This window comes from Globicephala melas, chromosome 13 (assembly GCF_963455315.2).
Source record: "Globicephala melas chromosome 13, mGloMel1.2, whole genome shotgun sequence".
Taxonomy (NCBI): domain Eukaryota; kingdom Metazoa; phylum Chordata; class Mammalia; order Artiodactyla; family Delphinidae; genus Globicephala; species Globicephala melas.
This window is the reverse complement of record NC_083326.1, coordinates 74,202,984-74,229,032: the sequence shown is the minus strand read 5'-3', so window position 1 is coordinate 74,229,032 and position 26,049 is coordinate 74,202,984. Positions and strand designations below refer to the sequence as shown.

General features: G+C 38.2%; 1 protein-coding gene and 1 pseudogene across 5 annotated transcripts in view; both read left to right on the top strand.

Annotated features, from left to right (window-relative positions):
• Positions 1–26,049, top strand: part of HECTD4 (HECT domain E3 ubiquitin protein ligase 4) — a 190,370-nt gene that overhangs the window by 71,053 nt on the left and 93,268 nt on the right. For 3 of the 5 annotated variants that reach the window (XM_030860497.2, XM_030860496.2, XM_030860499.3), the window contains exons 8-21: positions 286–478; positions 4,674–4,832; positions 10,063–10,176; positions 10,914–11,054; positions 15,311–15,543; positions 15,949–16,094; positions 16,918–16,988; positions 17,893–17,998; positions 18,594–18,714; positions 19,401–19,529; positions 21,537–21,661; positions 23,225–23,378; positions 23,837–23,937; positions 25,527–25,725. In XM_030860497.2, coding sequence (XP_030716357.2) covers positions 286–478; positions 4,674–4,832; positions 10,063–10,176; positions 10,914–11,054; positions 15,311–15,543; positions 15,949–16,094; positions 16,918–16,988; positions 17,893–17,998; positions 18,594–18,714; positions 19,401–19,529; positions 21,537–21,661; positions 23,225–23,378; positions 23,837–23,937; positions 25,527–25,725 — 1,992 coding nt within the window. The remainder of the gene's footprint in view (positions 1–285; positions 479–4,673; positions 4,833–10,062; positions 10,177–10,913; positions 11,055–15,310; positions 15,544–15,948; positions 16,095–16,917; positions 16,989–17,892; positions 17,999–18,593; positions 18,715–19,400; positions 19,530–21,536; positions 21,662–23,224; positions 23,379–23,836; positions 23,938–25,526; positions 25,726–26,049) is intronic. The other 2 variants (XM_030860500.2, XM_030860498.2) reach the window with 1 other exon arrangement.
• Positions 8,906–9,269, top strand: LOC132598382 (large ribosomal subunit protein eL36-like; annotated as a pseudogene).

Here is a 26,049-nt window from a genome sequence, read left to right as displayed (position 1 = left end):
TAAGGAATTTTAATCAACAGCCTTCCATAGAACCTATTAAACTTAGCTCATTACTTTTAAAATCTGGGCTATTATGAAAAATGAAAGCTCTCAAACTTCTCGTAGCCTTCCTTTTGTTCTCAGTTTCTGTAGAGCAGTTAGGTTTTGAGGTATACACCTACTCAGGTACAATTTTGGGAAAGGTTTTTGAGTAACCAGATGACAATAATACACTTCTCAAGTAGAAATTTGCTAAATGAATGGAAACAGATATCATTTAAGGACCTCTTTTTCTTTAAATATTAGGTTGAAAATGGTGTATTTGTAGCCAACCCGCTTCAGGAACGCACAATTCTAATGAGAAAAGAGGGCGAATCTGCAAAAAGCATTAATGAGATGCTTCTGAGCAGACTTTCACGCTACCGAGCCTCGCCATCCGCAACGCTGGCTGCCCTTACCGGCTCCACCATCTCCAACACCCTGAAAGAGGACCAGGCAGGTAGGCTGCCCTTCGCTTTTTCAGCTATATATATTTTTAAGACCTTATTTTTTAGAACAGTTTTAGGTTCGTAGCAAAAGTAAAGGAAGGTGCAGATTTCTCGTCTACCTCCTGCCCCCACACATGCACAGCCTCCCTTATTATCAACATCCCCACCAGAGTGGTCCGTTTGTTACAACTGATGAACTCACCCTGACACATCATAATCACCCAGAGTCCATAGTTCACCTTAGGGTTCACTCTTGGTCTTGTACATTCTGTGGGTTTGGACAAATGCATAATGACATGTGTGCATTATTATGGCATCATATACAGTGCTTTTATTGCCTTAAAAATCCTCTGTGCTCTACCTGTTCATCCCTCCCCACCCCCCAAGCCCTGGCCACCACTGATCTTTTTATTGTCTTCATAGTTTTGCCTTTTCCAGAATGTCATGTAATTGGATTTATACAGAATGTAGCCTTTCATATTGGCTTCTCTCACTTAGTAATATGCCTTTAAGATTCCTCCATGCCTTTTCATGGCTTGGTACATTCAGCTTGTGATTAGTGCATGCTGCCTGTGGAATTCAGGCAATACTTGTTATTGAGCATTTACAGTGTGCCGTACAAAGCACTTTGCTTTACGTAGTTCACCGTTTTTAATGTCCTTCCAGTCACTTTTCATTTTTTTTAATTCCAAGCTAATACATACTGTTGGCTGTGGACATGAATTAGCATGAATCTGTAATAATTCAAAGCAGCTCTGTGTTTAATGGTAAATACCTTATCATTACTGTTAGTATAAACTGTTTTCACATTTAGCATCTGCTTCATGAATGTAAAAAACTCATTTAGCATCATCTTCACTAAATACATTCTTTTTTTTTAACATCTTTATTGGAATGTAATTGTTTTACAATGTTGTGTTAGTTTCTGCTGTGTAACAAAGTGAGTCAGCTATATGTATACATATATCCCCATATCCCCTCCCTCTTGCATCTCCCTCCCACCCTCCCTATCCCACCCCTCTAGGTGGTCACAAAACACCGAACTGATCTCCCTGTGCTATGCAGCTGCTTCCCACTAGCTATCTATTTTACGTTTGGTAGTGTATATATGTCAATGCCACTCTCACACTTCGTCCCAGCTTACCCTTCCCCCCTCCCCCGTGTCCTTAAGTCCATTCTCTACATCTGCGTCTTTATTCCTGTCCTGCCCCTAGGTTCATCAGAACCATTTTTTTTTGACTCCATATATATGTGTTAGCATACGGTATTTGTTTTTCTCTTTCTGACTTACTTCACTCTGTATGACAGACTCTAGGTCCACCCACCTCACTACAAATAGTTCAATTTTATTTCTTTTTATGGCCAAGTAATATTCCATTGTATATATGTGCCACATCTTCTTTATCCATTCATCTGTTGCTGGACACTTAGGTTGCTTCCACGTCCTGGCTATTGTAAATAGTGCTGCAATGAATATTGTGGTACATGATTCTTTTTGAATTATGGTTTTCGCAGGGTATATGCCGAGTAGCGGGATTGCTGGGTCATATGGTAGTTCTATTTTTAGTTTTTCTAAATACATTCTTGACCAAGAAAATGAGAGGCAAACCTTCCACAACAGAGGTTGCTTTTTCTGGAATTTGGCATTTAGTGTTTGCACTTTAATATTTGAAAATAGTTACAGAGTTTGAAAGTGAAAACAATATAAAAGGTATATGCAGAGAAATCTTACTCCCGTGTCCTTGTATATTCAGTATTTGCCCCACCCTACCCCCTATAGGTAGCTCTATTTATTAGTTTTTGTTTATCCTGTCAGAGTTTTTTTATGCAAAGAGAAATTAAATTAATTTAGAAAGACAAATTTATGTATTTTTATTGTCCTTCTTTTCTCAATAAAAGGTAGCCTTCTAAACACACTGTTCTGTACTTTTAAAGCAGGAATTCTTCATGGGGATAAGCCTTTCAGAGGTTCACAAATATGCTCTCCCAAAGTTTTAAATAACATATGTATCATCATAATTTTTATCAGATGTTCAAGGCCATTTATGACCCCCCCAAAGTCAAGAACCATTATTCTTGAGGAGTTTTCATATTACATACCAACTACATGAATTTATAACAAATCATGACCTGTAGTAAAAGATCAGGCTAGAAAAAGAGCCATGTATAGAAAAATGAATCTGAATTAATATATGTTTAATGAATTTAATGCAGTTTTATGCTTTAATCCTTTTATATATTGAAATGTTAGGAAGAGAAAATATTTGTGATTAATTCATTGTGAGACTATCAAATTTTAAATACTTATTAGTCCGTATTAGAATTTAAGGATAGTATGTTACTTCCACAGGTCTCCATTGTATCAAATGTAAGTAGGGAATTTATTAATAGTTGTTATAACTTGGGTATGTGGATAATTTGAATTATAGGAAATAGTTTGTAGAGGACAGTCCTATTACCTAAATGAACATTTTCCTGACAAGGTGAAGGCTTGATCTGGGTTTGTCCCTTGGGAGAAAATTGAATACTAGCCTGCACAATAGAAATACTAAAAGGATGTTTGTTACATAAGAAAACATGGGTGATATCAGAAAGTGGACTCAGAAGGCAAGGGTATATTTAGAATCCTGTGAAAACTGGTATCTGTAACTCTAAACATGTGATTTCACTCATACTTTTATGCACATTCTCTATGTATTCATTTAACCTGAGGTTGCTACATAAAAATTCACCAGTTATAGGCTAAGTGAACTTTTGACAATTAATTCAACATTCAGCGGGTCTAGGATTTTTAATTCTGTGATAAACTAATACCTATTACCATGTTAATAAGAGTATGTATATTAAAAACATCTTGGTGAAAACCACGATTGTGTGGTTATGCTCTTTGTGTGGTTATGCTCACAAAGTTGCTAGTTTTTCAGTCGTTGCCCCTTTTGGGTTTCTTACTTATGGAAATTTATGCTACTGGATTTATGTCCTAAATGAAAAATATACTTGTTGGCGGCTTGGAAGTTTAAAAAATGGAGCTTTTTAGAACCACAGGCATTCAAAGCAAATGACAGATTCGGTTTCACTTGTCTAATTTTTCTAATCTAAACCATCTAAAGATAATTTTATGTCTATGTAGGCAGTCATATTTTATACCTTGACAGCTTCCTAGGTAAAGCACTCTTTCTGTTGCCATCGTCAATCTTCACTGGACTAATATATAGAAAATGTTAAATTCACCCTACATTTTCAGATCTGCCAGTGAGTAAGGGAAATTAAAGTACATTTTATACCTCTTGATTAGACACAATAATTATTTTCCTAATGATAGTTTATGTCACTGACCCTAAAAAAAAGAAAATACATCATGGGTTATAAATTCTGTGGACATAAAGTTATTTTGTGATAGACATTGTGAAAGCTTTTATTAACTAGTTATGGGTTGAAATTTCTAGTAGATTCCATGTTCAGAGCTGTTTATAATAAATTTAATATCACAAACCTGTTAATAATTTGTTCTATATAAAATTAAAAGATCTCTACTGGAGCACAGTTTCCTAGGGGGAAACATAAACAGTAGGATTCTTCTTTTATTTTGAGATTTAGTCCATGTGAGGGTTCATTCTTTTGAAAGATCTTTATGTTATTTATTTATTTATTTTAACATCTTTATTGGAGTATAATTGCTCTACAATGGTGTGTTAGTTTCTGCGTTATAACAAAGTGAATCAGCCATACATATACATATATCCCCATATCTCTTCCTTCTTGCGTCTCCCTCCCACCCCTCTAGGTGGTCACAAAGCACCGAGCTGATCTCCCTGTGCTATGTGCTGCTTCCCACTAGCTATCGATTTTACGCTTGGTGGTGTATATATGTCCATACCACTCTCTCACTTTGTTCCAGCTTACCCTTCCCCCTCCCCGTGTCCTCAAGTCCATTGAAAGATTTTTAAAAGACATAAGGACATATTGAATACTGGGAACACCTTTGAGAAATGTTCAGGTCATGTAACCAGGAGGCTTGGGACCAGGCTGTGGAGACAGAAGATCATTATTTTGCCCTTAGCTTATTATTTCTTGCTCTGTATTTTGAGTCTGAGTGTATTATTGTTAGAATTGGGGGCCCCTTTGTTATACTCTAATTTGGCTTGGTAGTCAAATTAATCTGTGTGTCAACTATTTCTGCTCACCATTTTCATTCCTTTTTACCAGCAAATACTAGCTGTGGCCTTCCTCTAAAAATGCTTCGGAAGACGCCCATTTACACCTGTGGTACATACTTGGTGATGCTGGTCCCACCTCCAGGGGGATCAGGCAGCTCTGCTACCCGGTCTCTTTTTGGTGGAACAAGTGGTTTGTCATCTTTAAAAAGTAAGTGAACTTTATTTGTGGCTCTTTTCCCAATTTGTCCCTAACTTTGAAATTTAAGGTTTTTCCTAATAGTGATTTTACACTTGCTCTGATTACAGATGCTCTTTGATAACAACAAAAAACCTTATCAGTATAGTTATAGGCTAGGAGGAATTAAAAATAGCATTTTTGAAAGTGGTATAATAGTACACTTCTGAAAACTATTGTCCTGTAAAATTACTAGAAATAATAATGAGGTCAGGAAGATTCTAGGAAATAATCTGTTGCCACTTTATTTACTGACACTGCAAGAACTCTACCCACTGGAGAGCTATGAAAATACGTCTGTGAAATACCTCCATTTTAGGACACATAAAAATGTATATGATACAAAATAATATATGCAAAAATTCATTACTGTTAAGTGTACATGTATATATTTTTTATGTATTTCTTTATTTTTAACATCTTTATTGGAGTATAATTGCTTTACAATGTTGTGTTAGTTTCTGCTGTATAACAGAGTGAATCAGCTATACGTATGCCGCCGCATAGCACAGGGAGATCAGCTCGGTGCTTTGTGACCACCTAGAGGGGTGGGATAGGGAGGGTGGGAGGGAGACGCAAGAGGGAGGGGATATGGGGATATAAGTGTACATATATTTTTATGAAAGAGGGAGGCATACTATAGTAATTAAAGCAATGTGATTTTGGCTTCAGAGTGGACAAATAGTTAAATTGAAAATAATATAGGGCTTCCCTGGTGGTGCAGTGGTTAAGAATCCGCCTGCCAATGTAGGGGACACAGGTTCAAACCCTGGTCTGGGAAGATCCTACATGCCACGGAGCACCTAAGCCCGCGCGCCACAACTACTGAGCCTGTGCTCTAGAGCCTGTGAGCCACAACTACTGAGCCTGTGTGCCACAACTACTGAAGCCCATGTGCCTAGAGCCCATGCTTTATAACAAGAGAAGCCACCACAATGAGAAGGCTTCACACTGCAATGAAGAGTAGCCCCTGCTCTCCGCAACCAGAGAAGAGCCCTTGGGCAGTAGCAAAGATCCAAGTCAGCCAAAAAATAAATAAATAAATAAAATAAAAATAAATCAATTAAAAAAAAGAGAAAATAATATAGAATAAAAAAATGTTCCTTTTACATTGCCATTTTCTGTCTTTCTTACCTTAGGGACATCATTTAACCCCTCTGAGCCTCAGTTTTCCCATCTGAAAAAATAAAAGGCTAATAGTATCTCACATCATTGTTTGGTGATCATATGCAATAAAGTATGTTAGAGTATTTCTAAAAACAAAAACAAACCCCAAATATTCCTTTTATATATGGTAACACCTTTTTTTTAACATTCCTTTTTTCCTTAAAGTTTGTTTAGGCACATAAAATTAAAATGTTTTAAAATCAGTTTACTTATTTTCATTTTCCAAAATTTCATATTCTGTCTTTTAAAAATAATTTGCTTTCTTTTTTTTTTAACATCTTTATTGGAGTATAATTGCTTTACAATGGTATGTTAGTTTCTGCTTTATAACAAAGTGAATCAGTTATACATATACATATGTTCCCATATCTCTTCCCTCTTGCGTCTCCCTCCCTCCCACCCTCCCTATCCCACCCCTCTAGGTGGTCACAAAGCACCGAGCTGATCTCCCTGTGCTATGCGGCTGCTTCCCACTAGCTATCTATTTTACGTTTGGTAGTGTATATAAGTCCATGCCTCTCTCTCGCTTTGTCACAGCTTACCCTTCCCCCTCCCCATAATTCCATTGAAGGATTATATTTCACATTTAGATGTTTAAAAAAGCATTTCTTACCCAAACTTTAACCTGCAGATATAAATTTAACCTCAACAGCTTAAATAAAACCATTTATCTAGTATCAACTTAACCTTTAGGCCATTTCAAGTAGTGCACGTGTTTGGGATTTAGATACTCATAACAACTCCAAAACTCTTTTGTCTTTACTTTTTAAAAATTCATTTAAATATTTATTTTCTTTATTTGGTTGCACCAGGTCTTGGTTGCAGCAGGCGTGCTCCGTAGTTGCAGCTTGCAGGCTCCTTAGTTGCCGCTGGCTGGCTCCTTAGTTGCGGCCAGCAGGACCCTTAGTTGCAGCCAGTGGGCTCCTTAGTTGCGGCTCGCTGCCTTCTTAGTTGCGGCACGTAGGGTCCTTAGTTGCAGCAGGCGGGCTCCTTAGTTGTGCTCGCAGGCTTCTGAGTTGCAGCTCGTCAGCTCCTTAGTTGTGGCATGCGAATTCTTAGTTGCGACATGCATACAGCATCTAGTTCCCTGACCAGGGATGGAACCTGGGCCCCCTGCATTGGGAGCGCAGAGTCTTAACCACTGCGCCACCAGGGAAGTCTTCTTTTTTGCTTTTAGAATCAAATGGGTTAGACTTTTTCTCAACAGCCTGTTTTCTCTAATATGTGACCAGGATGCCTCCTTTAGCCCTCGGGTAAATGATGTAAATTTACTATTCACTTCAAAAACAAAAAACAGCTTTATTGAGTTATAACTTACATACCATAAAATTTACCCCTTTAAAGTATACAGTTCAGTGGTTTTTAATATATTCAGAGTTGTCCAGCCATCACCACAATCTAGAACATTTCCATCACTCTAAAAAGATACCCCATACCCATTAGCAGTCAGTCCCTTTATCCCCCCCTTTCCCCACCCCCTGGCATCCACCAATCTACTTTCTGACTCTATGGATTTACCTATTCTGGACTTTTCAAATATATGGAATTATACAATATATGTGCTTTTGTGACTGGCTTTTTTTTTTTTTTTTTAAGCGTAATGTTTCCAAGGTTCACCCATGTTGTAGCACAAATCATTACTTCATTTCTTTTTATGGCCAAATCATACTTGATTGTATGAATATAATTCATTGACATTTGAGTTGTTTCTGCTTTTTGACTGTTTTGAATAATGCTGCTATAAACATTCATGTACAAGTTTTTGCGTAGACATGTTGTCATTTCTCTTGGGTATATGTGTAGGAGTAGAATTCTGGGTCATGTGGTACCTGTATGTTTAAGCTTCGGAGGGACTGCTAAGCTATTTTCCAGAACGGCTGTACCATTTTAGAGTCTCATTATCAATGGCTCCAATTTTTCCACATCCTCTCTGACATTTGTTATTTTTCTTTTTTTTTTTTAATAGCTGTACTCCATAGTGGGTATGAAGTGGTATCTCATTGTGGTTTTGATTTGCATTTCCCTAACAACTAATGATGTTGAACATCTTTTCTTGTGCTGATTGGCCATTTGTATATGTTCTTTGGAGAAATACCTATTCAAATCCTTTGTCCATTTTAAAATTGGGTTATTTGTCTTTTTATTCACCATTAATCATCTGAAACTCTTTTTTAGTCTTTTTGGCATGGTTTTTTCCACTCACCTGAGATTAGCCCCATTTGATTAAAACAGGCCTTCACGGTGCCATTTTTTTCATGAGGATATAGCTTACCCAGTGATTCTATTTTAGACCAACAAATAAATAAATGCTTAAATTTTTTCTATGTCCTGTTCCACATTGATCACTGTGGTGGCTACTCAGTGAGTGGGAAAAGTGGTGCTTGCCTTGAGGAGCTCATAGTCTGGTTGGGAGAAATGATGCAGGTGTGTGAAACAACTAGAAAATGATATACAATGCTGTATCACTGCCTGAACCATGGGGAGCAGATGTAAGTGCTGCAGAAAGGGTCATTGTTGAGTGGGGTAGAGGGGAGAGACTTCATGAAGTTTTGAGTTTAAGTCATGAAAAATGGCTATTATTCATATAAGTGGCCACATAGGGGAAAGGCATATGCATGGTAAATACAATGAAAAAGAGATTTGGAGAAGACCATTTTGTTGGTGTGCAGGACAGAACAATAGAAAAGAAACAAAGAGTACAGTTTAGATTATAGCTCAAGTCAGACGTGATGAGAATCCAGATTACTAGGGTGATGGGAATAAGAAAAAGGAACTTGAGAGACAGTGCTAGAATTTTCTGTTGGGAAGTGGGGAAGAAAGGTATATCAGTAATAGCAGCTAGGCCCTTCTGCCATGGCAGCCATTGAAGAGCAGCCGCCATGGCTTCTTGCTGCCCCGTGGCCGTGGGCCTCAACGAGGGCCACCAGGTGACCAAGAACATGAGCAAGCTGAGGCGCAGCCCTGCAAGATGTGATCCAAAAGGTGTGTGGCTTTGCCCTTTAGGAGCTGCATGCCATGGAGTAGCATGCCAGGGTCTCCAAGAACAAGCAGGCCCTCAAGTTCATCCAGAAAAGGGTGGGGACATACATCTGTACCAAGAGGAAGCAAGAGGAGCTGAGGAGTGTCCTGGCCGCCATGAGGAAAGCAGCAGCCACGATAAAACCTTCTCAGGAAAAAAAAAAAAAAAGCAGATCCTTGATATATTTAAACTCATTTAATCTTCACAATAACTGTATAAAGTAGGTAACTTTTATTATCTCCACTTTACACATGGGGAAACTGAGAGGTTCGGTAAATTTCCCAGGGTCACACAGAAGTGGTAGAGCTGGAATTCAAATTCAGAATCCTAAAGCTCATGCTTGTCATCACTACACTTCCCTGTGTTAAGGGAAAAGGCTGAAGTGTTTCCAGGTTTTAGAGCCAGGGCTTGGAAGGATAGCAACTAAACATCCACTAACCTGTTTTGAGCACCAAATATATGTAAATATTGTAAATATTTCTTGTAAATATTGTTACCTTGTGAAGTTAATAATCATAACCCCGTTTGCAATTACCCTTTTGACAATCTATCTTGAAAAAAACCTGTATGTAAAAGTTGCCATTTTAAAAACACTTTCAAAAATATGGTTCACCGTATTGGAAAAGGCTTTATGACAGTTTTCTTTTTGTGGTCTTAATGTGTGTCTTTTGTCTCCTCATTGTTACCACTGGTAGACAACCAAAAAAGATGTGGTTTTTTTTTTTTTTTTTTTTTTGCGGGCCTCTCACCGCTGTGGCCTCTCCCGTTGTGGAACAGCAGGCTCCGGACGCGCAGGCCCAGCAGCCATGGCCCACGGGCGCAGCCGCTCCACGGCACATGGGATCCTCCCGGCCCGGGGCACGAACCCGCGTCCCCTGCATCTGCAGGCGGACTCGCAACCACTGCGCCACCAGGGAAGCCCAAGATGTGATTTTTATAAAGTCTTGTTAAGAGGCTAAAGTTTAAGCTAACCATCATCTTAAGGCTTATTAAACAGCTTAATATTTGTTTCTGAAGTCCTAGCTTCTAGCTTGGTGTATAATATTTCGGATGGTCAATTCACAAGTCGTGCCGATCTCATAGATGCTGCTGGAAGCTCATTGGGGCGTGGTGCTCTTGTACCAGGATTGGGTAAGAAATAAATGCCCACATTTATTTTCCTTGGAAAATTCAAAATTTAAGCAATTTCTCTTAAAAACTCTTGCTAATTCTCTATGGTATTCTAGTTTCCTTGAAAGAATTTTTTTATGCTCCTCTTTAATTGTGAGGATTAGTATAAGAAATTGTCATATGTGAAATTCCTCTGCATAAATTACTATTGAAGATACTGTCCATTAGGTTGTGTAATGTTGTCTATAACAAATTCTTCTTAAAGTTTATGCCATTAAAAAGGTTTATTTTCCTTGAGGGATTAGTATACTTCTTATTGTTAGAAAATGAGCATTATGTTAGCGCATTGGATTTTCTCTTTGCCTTGGCACCTAGGGAGCTCATATCTAAGTTTTGGGCTCAGTTACTAAGGCTTTTACTGTGTGTTAATGTTAATTAGTTCTGTTGTACCTGGGTTTTACTGTAAGCCACTTAAATCCTTTTTGGAATTAAAAAGGTCACATGTAAGTCAGTTACTAAAAACTTTCTATTCCATGAGGCTTATTCCATTCTCACATATGAGTTAAGCCGAGTAGACATTGAATCCTGCCTTCCTACTGAGCCCCAATCTAATGCTTTGTCAGCATTGGGGGGATGTGGGATGTGGCTTGCCAGCACTGGGGAGAATCCTTGCCCTTTCATTCTTTAGCACTGCTATGAGAAGTATGTATCAAGCAGTCAATGGTATGATAGTTGAATAAAGGATGTTCTTTTTGCAGGTGCCTGTTACGATACAGTGAACAACATGCTATGGACATGCTCGAATGACTATATCGATCAATGGTGTAATCCTGGGAATCAGGCCTTCCATTACGTCTGTCAGAGACTTGGAGTCAGCCATATCATCACTGAGCCCAAAGGTAAGGTGCACTCATAGTCCTACAGGAAGAGATTTTTCCCCCATGAAATAGGAGAGAGTACAGCAGCATTAGTAAGTGGCAACATAGCCCAAGCAGCAAAATGTGTCAACAGCCTTCCCTCTTTGAATTTAGAAACCTAGAATTCTTATTATCTGATGGGTTTATGATTAAGTAAATAAGTGTGTAAATAAATAGAGCTTTTGAGGTGGTCCACAGACTTTTTTAAAGGAAAATTGTTATGTCCCTTCTGAAATTGTCAGAACTTTGGGACAGAAGTTCGTTCTTTATTTGTACTTGGTGTGGGATTATGTATGCTGTTATAATATTTTGCATTAATAACAACTTACTTATACACAGACTTACAATTTTGGTAGACTATCTGGTAAAGGACCTTTATATTTCTTAATATTAAGATTCTTAATATAAGTTAATATTAACGTAAAATCTTTTGACTTCAAAGTCAACTATAGTGGTATATATGGTGTAGTGAGTAGCTCAGCAAATCCTCTCCTGATAAAGCAATGATAAAGTGGACTGAATTACCAAAAATAACTATTTCTATAAAATTAAAATGCCAACTAAAAAAAAATTAACTATTTCTAGGCTCTGGAAGTTGACCAAAGGCATATACCAAATTGAGATGCGGTATTCATAAAAAAAACCCTCACTGAACTTTGGCTAAGAACAGTAGAAGTCTGTGATGTTCTTAGCTGCGGACACTCCTGTCCCCTACCTCAAGCTCAGTCAGTGCAGTAATTCCATCAGGGTGGGGCAGATCATGGAAGCCAGCAGCTTGGCTGCCAGAAGGGGCTGACTGATTTGGAGCAGAGCATGGAAAAAAACTCACACACAGCAGCAATGTCCATAACAGTAGTGGTCTTGGTGGCAAACAAACAGCAACAACCAGTGGCTTAGCTAGCCTGAGGTTGTGGTCCTGGTTAGGGCAAGCATCGAACCAGCAAACTAGCCAGAAATTTACTAGTGAGATGTGGGTAGTGAGAAAGCTACAAAGGGCCTTCGTAAGCTCCCCAAACATCTGCAGAGAAGAAGGCAGAGAAGGCCCAAGCTGTTCACACAAGCCTGGCTGAAAATGAGCCTGCATACACATGCAGAGATTTGAGAGGGCCCACAGAAGGTGAAAAGCACAGAATAGTTTAAAACTGCCTAAACTTTGATGTGCTTCTCCCAGAAAACGTGGCTCCATCCAGGGTGGAAGTATTACTGGCTCAGGGTGTTTGAGCACAACCTCTGACTCAGACGAGGTAACCACTAGGAAGGCAGGCTTAAAAATAAAAATGACAATAATAAAAATAAACAAATGAAAGAAAGTAAAAACGAAAATAGAAATAAGAATTTAAGAAAACAAAGTGAGCGGAGGAGAAATCAGTAGCTAAACACTGCAGGCAAAACTCAGATATTAGACTTAGCAGATGAAGACTCCAAAGCAGCCTTTAGAAGTAAATTCAAAGAACTAAAGGAAACCATGTTTAAAAGATTAAAGAAAAGTATGATGACCATGATTAAACAGAGAATTTCAACACAGAATTTATTTAAAAAACAAAAAAAAGACAAAAGAACCAGTTGGAAATTCTGGATTTGAAAAGTTCAATGACTGAAGAGAAAAAATCACGGGAGTAGCTCTATAGCAGATTTGAGATGGTGGGAGAAATAATCAGCAAACTTGGATATAGATGGATAGAGTTATCCTATCTGAAGAATAGAAGAAGACACGTTTAAGGAATACCAGTCAGGTATTTTGTAGAATTTCCCTCAGTTTGCGGTCATCTGTTGTTTCCTCCTTTAAAACTGAGGTTATAGATTTGGGGGAAGAATACCACAGAGGTGAAGTGCTTTTCTCATTACATCATATCACAGGGTACATGATAGCAACATGACTTATTACTAGTGATATTAAAATTGATCACTTGGTTTAAATGCCAGCTTTCTTCACTGCAGAGTGAAGAAAGCTTCTTCCCCTTCCATATTCAATTTGTTAGAAGCAAGACATTAAGCCCACACTCATGGGAAGGGGAATTAAGCTCCACCTCCTGGAAGGAAAAACATCAGAGACATATGTTAATTACCACAGTAATTAATATTTTGGAGGAGGTGATACTTTGAGACTTTGGGATTATCTATTAGATTTTCTGTTTCTTCTTGTGTTTGTCTTGGTAGTTGTGTCTTTCTAGAAATTTGTGTATTTTATCTAAGTTTTCTTTTTTTTCTTTTTTTTTTCTTTTTTTTTTTTCTTTTTTATTTTGTGGTACGCGGGCCTCTCACTGCCGCAGCCTCTCCCGTTGCCGAGCACAGGCTCCAGACGGGCAGGCTCAGTGGCCATGGCTCACGGGCCCAGCCGCTCCGCGGCATGTGGGATCTTCCCGGACTGGGGCACGAACCTGTGCCCCCTGCATCGGCAGGCGGACTCTCAACCACTGCACCACCAGGGAAGCCCTGAGTTTTCTTATTTGTTGGCATAAAGTTGCTCCTAGTATTATAATTAGTTTAATTTTTATAGGATCAGTAATAATTTCTCTGCTGTCACTCTTGATTTTGGTATTTGTATAAATTTACTAAAAAACATTGTTTTGTGCACTTAGAATGGGTGAACTTCATGGTATGTGTAAATTGTATCTTGTAAAACAGCAAAAAAGAAGAAATTTATATATTGTGACTCCCTAATTATTATCTCCAAGCCTCTTGCTTCAACTCCAGTCTATGTATTTGTCTCTACTTGGATATCTAACATCTTCAAATTAACATGTCAAAAACAAACTCCCTGTATCTCCCCCCTACAAATCTACACCTACCGAGTCCTCCATATTCCAGTGTATGGATCACTATTCTTTCATATGCTCAGACCAAAAAATTACAGTTATCTTTGACTTTCTTTCTCTAATATCCCACATCCAAATGGACATCAGCAAATCCTGTCAGCTCCCATCTTCAAGATGTATTCCAAGTCTAACCATTTCCCTCTATCTCTGCTGCTACAACTCTAGTCTAGGCCATCATCTTCACCCAGATTATCATAGTAGCCCCCTCACTGGTCTTCCTATTTCCCCTGCAGTCGCCCTCCTCCACCCTGCTTAGGCTTACCTCCACACAGCAGCCAGAGTCTTTTACAATATACATAGTCAGATCTGTCACTCTTCTGCTCAGACACCTCCACTGGCTTCCCATCTAACTCAGAATGAAATTTAAAGACCTCAGTTATTTGGGTAGATCCCAAAGCTACCTTTCAAAAAGTGTTCGGTGAAGACAAACAATACTAACCTGAATTCTGTTGTTGTGAGATCAAGGACTCATAAAGGCACAGAAGAGAGGGGGACCCAGCCAGGCCTTAGGGTTAATATGCAATTGAAAAGTTTAGTTTTGGCAGGGTTTACCTTCTGATAGGTTTTCCTTGAGTCCTTTCCTCATAGCTCACGGTGCCCACAATCCTTTTGCAGCTCTAAGGTCACCCCACCCAAGCCTGACTCTCCAAGGTTACCTACTTTCTTGTTTCTTTTATGCAGTTCATTTCAGCTGGTTTAAGGGAAAAAACAATCTTTTTTTCCTGTACTTTGCCTGTTTAGATTATTTTTACCTCCATTCCCTGAATGTCTATAACTATCATGAGGCATTTATTGTTATATAAGAGGATGCTTGTCAATTCTCTTTAACCAAGGTTGAACTGATGTCTGTCTAGGCTGTGGTAACTAAATGAGATCAAAATGTGTAAAATATTTGAGGTACCATGGGAGGAGATATCTCTCGGCTGGAGTGGGTGGTGGGTGTTACCAGAGAGGAGGCATAGAAGATGAAGAGATTTTTCTAGAATAGTTACCACCATGGGATCTGAGCTGAGATGGCTTGAATTCAAATCCCAGCTCTACCACTTAGTAGCTGTGTGACCTAGGGCGAGTTACTGAACCTCTCTAATTCTTGAGTCACTCCTCTACAAAACAGGGCTAAAATAGTCTAAGTTGATAATGATATTGTAAGGTAAAGCATGTAAAGCATTCAGCCCATTGTCTAGCATATAGAAAGGACTCAAGAAGTGGTAGCTACTTATGCTGTTTAAAAAAATGGAAATTCCCAGGTGTTTTCACCCCAGCATTCTGTGGCAGGGAAAAGGGTTCTCCAGCAGTAGTGGGAGAGATTGGAGGCAAGATAGTCTCTTCTGGTGTGCGTGCACCTTTTGCAAGTCAGAGGTATGTTCCTTGGTGGCCACCCAGAGATGTCTTTCCTCACTGACTTTCCCTTTCATCTTCTAGAAGAGGCTATAACCACGAATGAGGTTATAAACCAATTATTGCACCATGTTGGTGCGATGTGCGTACACCAACTCAATCTTCTTGCTACCAACCCCAATCTTCCAATCACAAGTGTCTTGGGCAAGCAGCATCCAATTGAAGCGCACCATCTTAGCAGTATTTGTGACATTATGGAGAAGGCCATGGTTAATGGAGACACCTGTATCATACGCTGCATTCTCGTTGTCTTTCAGGTAAATACACTGTTTTGAGATAAAAAAAATAGAGAAAAAGAAACACAAACCTTGGCTTCAGTCAGCTAATTTCTACCAGAAGAAAAGTGTAATAACATTCCTGTTTTGCATCTTACCACATTCTAATCCTGTAATTAGAATTATCATTATATTCATAGCACTGCAGTTAATGGAGTATTGCTATATGTACTGATAGCTCATTGCAATTAATATATGTAAAATATTTACTATAATTATACCATTACACAGTAGAAGCGATTGTCGTTAAAAATCCACCTGGGTATTTATTCATAAGAATAACTAGCGTGAAAAAAAAAAGGATAACTAGCGTGTTCTTTCTTCATAGGGATAATTTTATCCCCAGTAGAATTAGCATTTTCAGATATACCCCTTATGTTTCTGTAGGTGGTGTTTAAATTTTTCTTCAGCCCACAAACTGAAAGGAATCGAGACATCATTCGACGGTCGGGGTTGCTTCTTTGGCAGTTGTTGATGGCACCAAAAGATAAAATTTGCCCTGAAATTCAGAAGGAAGTCTGCCTTGCCATCAGGTAATCAGCACCTGATTTTCTCAGTGCTCTCTGCAGAGGGCTTCTCCTGCACTGCATTGTAACTTTCCCTTCAGACTGGTTGCCTGGATGTCTCTTACCCCATCCCACAGTCAGGACCTCATGTGTAGAGGATAATTTAACTGGAGAGAAGTTTGTGGCCCCACTCCCAGAGGACTCAGGCTGTCCATGTACATACACTCCTCATCTCACTTTCGGATCTTAAAACAAGACCAGAAAAAAATCCCTTTAAATAGATATTTTGGTGGTTTGCAACTGGATGTTCTTCTCATATGGGTCAAAGTGTGGCAAGGTGGTTAAGAAGCAGGCTTTGGCAGCAGATCGACCTGGATTCTAGTCTTTGCTCTGCCACTGACTTCCCAAATGATTTTTTGGCACATTCTGCATATAGCTGGTTTGACTACATCGACTTTTTTTTTTAATTAATTTTTATTGGGGTATAGTTGCTTTACAGTGTTGTGTTAGTTTCTGCTGTACAGCAAAGTGAATCAGCTATACGTATACATATCTCCCCTCTTTTTTGGATTTCCATACATTGACTTTTTATAGCTCAATTCTCTTTAACCAGTTCTGCATCTAGCCTCAGATAAGTTATCATTTTGGTAATTCACAAATATGAGAAGGAAAGGGATACTGTTTATCAGGGAGGTCATTGGACTACATCACAACAGTGACTTTAGTTTCAGTTGCTTTCTTAGTGGTGAAACTGTACTCAAACTGGCATCTTTTAATAAAAATTTAAATATTTAGAATTCGGATTTTCTAGAACGTGTTTAAAAGCTTTTCGACTTTTCTGTCATTTCAGCTCTGGTTTAAATATCTTGTACCCAGGTGAAACTGAAATCAATAACTTACTTAAGCTGGTCTTAACAGAAGGTGAGAATTATCCTTTAATTACCCTTGAATAAACAACCTTTTTTGTCCCTAAGGAAATGACTGAATTTTATTTTATTTTTCTTCATATCTGTTGGTCAACGTTATTTTATAAACTTCCCTCTTAGGACTGCTTTTGCTGCATCGCATAAGTTTTGGGTCGTCATGTTTTTGTTGTCATTTGTTTCTATGTATTTTTTTATTTCCTCCTTGATTTCTTCAGTGATCTCTTGGTTATTTAGTAGCAGATTGTTTAGCCTCGTGTGTTTGTGTTTTCTACAGTTTTTTTTCCTGTAATTGATTTCTAATCTCATAGTGTTGTGGCTGGAAAAAATGCTTGATATGATTTCAGTGTTCTTAAATTTACCGAGGCTTGATCTCAGTGTTATTTTTAAAATGCACATATGCCAACACTTAAACTAGATGGAAAGCAGAAACCATGTTCTATGCATTGTCAAGTTTTATAAACCTCTTTCTATCCCCACTGTGTAGCATAATGTACCTCACTGTAGATGTTTAGTGAACATTAAAGATAATGATTTCTTGGGATTTCTAAGCCAGTTTTTTCCCCACACATTAAAATCCAACTTTTAAAGTTAGACTCAATGACAATGACAAAATTCACCATGTTAAAGACACCCTGCATTTATAAGCAATATTAGTTTGAGGAATTAGAAATCACACTTCCTGAAATGTCAAGACAGTAACTACACTTAAATCAGGATGTACTGGTTAAAGAAAGTCTGACTGATTGTGATATAGTTTTTGCTGCTGTTGTTTGTGTAAGTACATATGCCTGGTGCCCCTAGGTTGTCGACAGTCTGCTCATTTAAAAACTTTTTTTAAATAACATCAGTTTTCTAAGTGTAATTATCAAGGTAGTTTATGGAGCTTTGTTCTGTGTTAGGAGAGAGAAATAGCGGCCTCTCCCAGCTGCGGGATGTGATCCTAACCAATTTAGCTGAACAGCTTCAAAACAACCGATTTGGCAGTGAGGAGGATGATCATTACAGGTGATGTGATGTCATGTTATTCACTGCTAGCCTTTTCTATGTGTTTTTCTCAGTAATTAATTTACAGTTAAATGTGTTTGATCAACTTTAGTCTCCTATAATATCCTATATGATAATTGGCGTGTTAAGTCTAAACTGTGGATCAGTTGAAAGATAATAAATCCCACAGTTGCCCTAAGAAATGATAATAGCACATTTCAGTTTAATGAGTAAAATAACTTGAGCCTGGAAGAAGGGTACTTAGCAGAAATAACAGGTGGAGCTTATTTAAGAAATCTTGGTGGAGGGTGTCATCAAATTGCTGGTCTGTGAGAGAGGGTGAAGGTGTGGTTCGAGCTGGTGAGGGGAAGAAGGTGTGTCTCTCAAGCTGTTTATAAAATACTTGAACTAGGTGCTTAAGTACCATTGTGTTTCCATAAATTTGATTTAGGTAATATACCTAGTTGTTAGAATCATCACTGAGTAAGATGGTTTACTTAGAGAACCAGTGAATTTTGTATCTTCTATTTGTCATCTTGTACCCATTGTATAAATTTTATCCTTTTATTATTAAACCATTAGTATCTTATTGTTACATTTTTCCTGCATTTTAAAGACTAAATGACGAACTTTTACACTACATTCTGAAGATTGTTGTACGAGAATCCTGTATCTTAATCACCAAGTGCCAAACTGTCTCTAAAGATGATTTTCAAAAACTCCTTTCAACTGTGCCTGTAAGTAAAAATGTGTTTAATGAAAGCAAAATTATATCAAGTTTCCCTGTTTTCATTTTACTGTGTTGAAGTGTGTGTGTACACACATACTTTGCAAGGACAGACTTAATTGATGAAAGTCAATGAATGACTGTGCTTGTCTTAGAAATGTAGAAAAGACAAATCCACTTCAAGTACTTTCTCGAAAGACTTTATTCCTCCTGCTTAAATGTCTTGGTGCGATAAATTGTTAGACTGAATTTGGATGTTTTCATTGTGTTTAAAATACTGGGTGGGGATTTCCCTTCTATTAATTTTTAATTTAACATTGTTTTCTAAACCATCAGTGTTTTACAGAGACTGATAAGAAATAAAAGATTCTTTTAAGGGTTTGGGTAGAGTCTTCTCTCATGGAGATGCATGTGAGGGGAAGAGTGGGTAGGAAGAATTAATTATTAAGAGGCAAAAATTCAAGTATTGAAGTGATTAGTGAGAAATATGTAGCAGAAGGCAGAAAGTTATGGTAAATGTGTCAAATTATGTATCAAAAGCCGTGTGGAAATAAGTCACCTGAGAAACTAACTTGGTCTGTTTTCTGTACTTTCTCTTTTGCTTCCCTTGTCGAAATCTTTAAAAAACATGAGGATTACATGAGCCCTTCTTTCAGTAGGGTTTAGGTCATTTAAACGCCCTTATTTGTATTAAAGGCTGCATCCTCCTGCCTGCGCTATCTGATGGCAGTTCAGAACCACCTTCTCAGTAACACTGTTTTGATTAAACCTGATGAGAATGATGACAGTGACAACTCCTTGCAGGGAGAGACATTGAAGGTACAGGTAAACACCAAGCTTTATTCTAACGATGCTTTCTACCCAGTGTGTAAAGCACAGCTTAAATGGCTAAATTTCTGTGTATTATGACGTCAGATTTCACCATGTGGCTTATATTTTTGTGCGAGGTAATATTAGGTCGCTCATTTCATAGATTTTTATGTCATTGCACAGTGGTTACCATATTTGTGACACTCTCATAATGTGTTATCCACGTGCTCCTGTCAGTCTTTTTGTGCCTTTGTTTATTTTCATCTCTTTTTAAGAACTATAAAATACGGCACTTACAAGTGATCTCATACGCACCTGAAAGTTTTATATATAAATATATATATATATCTGTATGTATATGTATATATGTATATAGATATAGATAAATCAGGGAGCATAACATTTTAAACAGTTTTGACATTTTGGCTGGTTTATTATGTTCTCTTGATTCAAATAATTTTAAAAGGTGATAATTTTCTCACAATCCTTATGTTGAATAATTTCTGAACCTATAGTTCATTCCATTTTCTATAATTATTTTTAAGTTAGCTTCTGTGTAAACTCAATAATTTGTTCCCACATGGCAATTTATAGCAATCCACAGATTTTTTTTTTTTATAGCCGTGGTTGTTATAATTTTGACAGATGCTTGAGGCTGTTGTTTGCATTGTTCTTCAGAATTTTATCTTTGTGGGAGAATTAGAGAAATCAATAACTTGATTCTTCCTTAAAATGTTGACTAAAACACACTGAAAAATTAACTAAGGAAGCCATAGTTAAAGATAAAAGCCACTATAGTTTGCCCTTTTCTTACCCCTTTTATGCATATATACTATATAAATAAGAGATTTTACATACCTGCTAGTTCATATTTATGGGTTTATCTCATTATGTAATCAATTTTTAAACAGGCAGAAATACCTGAATTAATCATTTAAATTGCTGACACTATTTATTAACTTATCTTGCCTTAGTTTCCTAATCAGTAAAAAGGGGCCATAACATCTCCCTTGTGAGGCTGCAGTGAGGATTAGAGCTGAGGCCTGTGCAGTAGCTGGATGTGCTGCTGCCGGCATGTAGTCAGTAGGTGAAGGCCGATAGGATTGATTAGTATGACTTAAGCCATGATTTTTCTCGTCTAGTCAGTTCAGAATTCCTTTTCTCTTAATGATAAAAATATCTAAATAATACCCCAAAAAGACTCCAGAAAATTCCAACAATGAAAACCAATGTTTTTTATTTGAAAGGTTAAATGTTATAAGTTCTTAATTAACCCATGGAAGGAAATACTCTTGGTAAAGGCAGAGTAGGCTGGCTTATCTAGGAATTCTGGGAAAAATAAAAGATATAGATTTCACCTAAAGGGTTAGTCTGGTTGTATTTTTTTTTTCCCTAATAGAAAATAACTGTAAACTAAACATTTCTATGATCTTAACTAGTGTTTCTTAACACATTATTTAGTATTTGTACTCCCGTGAACTCTCCAATAGTTATTTTTAATGTTTAATAGCCTGTAACTGCCTGCTACTTTAGTTGAATTTTTTAACTTGCCTCTTTTCAAGTGTAATGGTTTAAATCATTAAGTAAAAAGGTCACTTGTACTGTTTCAGAATGTTGTGTTTTTGTCTCATTTTATTCACCGCCTATACATGCGCCTTTTACTGTTCTGTTTTTCTCTTTAGCTATCCTCATACCACCCAAGGCAATCTTCCACCTGGACATTTTCTGGGCTGGCCACCGGGAGCTCTCTTGTGCTGGAGGGGATGGGAGAAATGCCTTTTCTCCTGGGGACTCGGTGTGCTCCCCATGAAATACTGCGTATTTCTGTCAGCACTCCAGACCTTAGCCTCCCAACTCAAATTGTTACTTGCCATCCTAGCGGAACTTACTGCTTTGGGCTTATTCTGGCCACCTCATTATTTAATTTGGAAATGCATCATTAAATACATCATTTCATGTTGTCATTGTAAGTGTATATTCATCACAAAGCTTAAAAATAATTTTATGATATTTTCTACCTAGGAGCTAAAGGTCAGTATTTTGGCTCTTGCCACCCAAATCCTGACTGGATGTGATGAAGTGTTGGAAATGCTACAGCAGGTCACAACTGCCCTCATAAATAGTGACATAGCTGACCGGGAGCAGAGGTGAGGAAATGGGTTGTGAACTGTGACCTGCTGCCATTCAGGAAGAAGAATTTGCTTATGAAAGGGAAATCTTTTAGAAGAGAACATCAAGTGTTCATTTAATATAGAGGGATCTTTGTGAGAACAGATTGAAATGGCAAGTGTTTCAAAGCCAAACACAGTTGAACTTTCAATTAATGGTGCTTTTAGGTGGGACTGGGCTGACAACCACGATCTAAGGGTAGCAAGGTGTGGTGGACACCATCGTCTCTGTCACTTGGGTCTTCTACCATCAACACTCCCAAATTGGCCTTTCCTTTAATTATCTAACTCAGCACTATGTGCACTTAGTTCCCTTATGGTAAGTACTTTAGGGAGGTAGAAGTGACTTAGTGATACAGATAATTAACTGCTATGCAAAAGACGACACTGACATGATATCTCAAGATTTTACGGTAATTTTATTTCTCCAAATACAGGAGTAATCTATGTATAGGGTAAACTTCTCTTTCCTGGTATTAAAGCTCTTTCTCCATACTCCCCATTAAAATTTCTGCTGTGGTTTGTTGTCAAAGATGAGTTACATCCTGTGTTCATTGATGATTTCAGTGTTGAGATACTGATCTGAAACAATCATGCAGTGTGTTTTTCCTCCAGTAACCCTGTCTGTCCCACGTCCCTGTTTCTCGCCTACTCCCAGAGAGTAGGTAGGCAGGTTGGAACTGAGAACAATATAATCCAGAAAGGTGTTGCACTGGGGCTTGTTAGGACATGTAAGGTTCACTGCTGGCACGTGGTGCAGATCTGCCCTGGGGAGGAAGTACAGTCTGAGAGCTGGGGAGACATGGGGGTTGTTTCCGGTTCCAGCCCCAGTACCCTAAGCAGTTTTAGAGAATTTACATAACACACATGTTTCTTCGGGTGAGTCATATACCTTAATCCTTCTAGCAGAGGATTGGGATATTAAGAGTGTGATTTTAGGTGATCATTTCATAATATACACATATATCAAATCATTAATTGTACACCTTAAATTTATACAGTGATATTAGTTATATATCAGTAAAACCAGGGGGGAGAAAAAGAACGTGATTTTAAAGGCAGATTAAAAATCTGCCTGCCTCTGTCCCCGACAGGAACCAGTTTCTCTAGGTCTGAAGTGGGTATCGCTGCTCTGGGCAGCTGAGTCAGTGTTGTAGCCATTCACTGGCTCCTTATCAGAGACTCAGTGCAGCACTGTGACCTGCAGCCCCAGAGGCAAGGAGACTTGGCAGGTGGTAACTAGAGTAGCTGTTTGCATTTTAGAACCCATTTATAAAGTGCTTCGAAGGTGCTGTGAAATGCACCATGTAAACTTTTTGGGGGGCAAAATCACAGGTTGGAGGTGAAATCTATTACTAGATTTCTGTTCTCTCCCTCTCCTTCATGGTAGGTGGGAAATTTGTAGACTGAATTGCTGTAAAGGTAAGTGCTTAGCTAGTTTAAGGAGGTGCAGTTTAAGAGAATTTGTCAGATAAGAATGATAATAGTTTCTTTACATGCTTGGGAACTGCTTAAGCTGTGTGTTTTCTTGAACTTTCGTAGGTTAAAAGGCTTGGAACAAGTTACTAAGGCTACTATGCTCGGTCACCTTCTTCCTGTGTTACTGACCTCCCTGATGCATCCAAATTTACAGACTCTGACCATGGCCGATGCCCTGATGCCTCAGCTAGTGCAGCTGGTACTTTATACCAGTCAGGTATGATCCTAGGCGTGCCAAAGTGAACTGCTCTTCAGGAGCAGGAAATAAAGCGAAATAAAGGTGGAATGAAGAAAAACACTGTGTCATAAAAATAAGCTGAAATATTAAAGGAAAACATTTTATTTGTTTGACTGAATTACTTACTGCAATCTTTTAACAAATACTGATTGCCGGTCAGCTGTAAAAATGCTGTCTACGATGCAGCTGAGATCCTTTCATTATATTTAGTCTCCTGAGCCCTTGCTGGATATTGGTAACTAATATAAATGATATATTCCATTCCAGTGTTAAATAAAACAATATTGAGTGGTCTAAGTAGCAAAGCATTTCTTAGTGAAAGAGAGCAGGCTAGGATTGTAAAAAGATGATTTAAGTGAGAATTCTGAGTTTGGCTGTAGTACCATCCCAACAACTGACAAGTAAGCACTTTAGGACATGATGATTTTGTGTTTCAGACGGCTTTGCTGCTCAAAACCCAGTGTCCGGTTTTTGCTGAGGTGGGCTGTTCCCCATGTGGTGCATCAGACCAGAAGGGCAGGCTGTTCCCTGATGAGAGGTAAGGGATGCTGCTTCCTTGCAGGAACCTCTGCCACGTTTTCTTCTGGCGAAAGCCTAGTACTCCTTTTACAACAATGATTTTTCTAACTGGGAAAAGAAGGAGACTTCAGGGGCAAAATTTTACAGATAATTAGAGAATTGCTTTGGAGATTATAGGAACAGGTTAAAACAAATTTCCCCACAGATCAAGAGATTAGTTCAAAACTGAAAAGTTCTCATATACAAATAATGGAGATGTTTGACTTTGGCAAACAGTTTGACAGTTTTTTAAAAAGTAAACCTACATCTACCATATGACCCAGCTATTCCACTTCTAGGTATGTGCACAAAAGAAAAGAAAGCACAGATTCTTTGTGAAGGTTCATTAACAGCTTTAGTTAGAATAGGCCAAAACAAGAAACAACTCAAATGTCCATCAACAAGTAAAGGGGTAACACACTGTGGTATAGCCATACAATGGAATCCTACTCAGCAATAAAAAGGAATGAACTACTGATATTTTCAACAACACAGATGAGTCTTAGAATACTTATGCTGAGTGAAAGAAGCCAGAGCCACCTAAGAAGTACAAACTGTATGATTCTATTTATATAAAGCTCTAGAAAATACAAAGTAATTTCTAGTGAAATAAAGCAAAGAAGTGATCACCTGGATTACCAAGAGGATGGAGGAAACTTCACAGGTGTAACATATGGCCAAACTTACCAAATTGTACACTTTAAATATATGCCACTTATTATATGTCAATTACATCTCACTAAAGCCGTCTTTAAAAACATTGATCAGAAAGGAAGGACTTCGAGTTTCTCTAGAGCAGCGTGCTGTCCAGTTGAGCTTTGTGCGGTGATGAAAATTTGTATCTTTGTTGTTCGATGCTGTTGGCCACGGCCACGTGCTGTTACTGAGCACTTGCTATGTGGCCAATGTGAACAAGAAACTGAATTTTACACTGTGTTTCATTTAGATTCAACTTAAATGGCCACATTTGACGAAGTAGCCCCCACATTGGATAGCGCAGAGCTGAAAGGGAGTAAGAGAAATCCACAAGAGCTAAGTTTAGGATACAGGAGTTTGTATTCCACAGTCTTGGGCTGTGAAGTCCTTGAGAGTTCAAAGACAGTAGAGAAGAGGACCTTTGAAGGCACTTTAGTAAAAATTATAGTAAAAGTAGTCATGCAGTCTCATGGGTTTTTCAACAATTGACATTTAGATATAAACAAAGGAAACTTTACAGGACACTTCCTGTGGGATTTGGAAAGTGGCCAATCTTAAAGGTCCTTTAGAGTATCTTCCCCCCCCCCACCCCCTACCCCCGAGGAATTTTAAATGAGAGTTGGCAAGATCTTCTCCTGGATATGAATTGGGATTCCCCCTTGAAAAAAGGGGGGGAAATGCAAATATATTGTCTAACAAAGAAAAAAGAACCTTAGATACAGGAATGTTAAAAAATGTTTCTGGTTACAGTGCTGTCATACTGTATGTTGTGGAAAATTAGAGCAAAATTTCTTAACCTTTTGTATTTTATTGTGTATACATTTTCCTTTCCTTGCTGTTAAGTTCAATCACTTTCTCTTTGTCTGGTTTTAGAATGCTGGAAGAGAAGGAAGAGCCAGGGTTTCTCACTGGTTTAAAGATTCCTGCTCCATGGGCTGCTGGGAAGACTGTGGAAACAGTCCATCCTGTCAGAGACAACTATAAATTTAAAGAAACTGTCCATATCCCCGGAGCTCGCTGCCTATACCTTAGATTTGATAGCAGATGCTCTTCACAATATGACTATGACAAAGTAAGCAAGAACTGATTTAGTATTGGTTTCACTTCTAATAAGCTGATTTCTTAGATGCTTCTTATTTTTCTTTGCTGCTGGTCACCATTCTTGACTTATTTCTGTCTGCAGATACCTCTTAGGAGAGCTTCTTAAGATAATGCCTTGAAGGGTAGTGACTGGGGGAGTCAGAGCCAGCACCTCTGCAGTCTGAGAACAGTGTTTTAATGATGTGTTGAAAGTGGACTTTTGTAAGCTTTCAAAGATGTAGATCCAAGTCAAAGGAAATTTTCTTTCCCATGCTGTTTCACTCTTGCCTTCCCTCGGTGCTTGGAATTCCTGTAG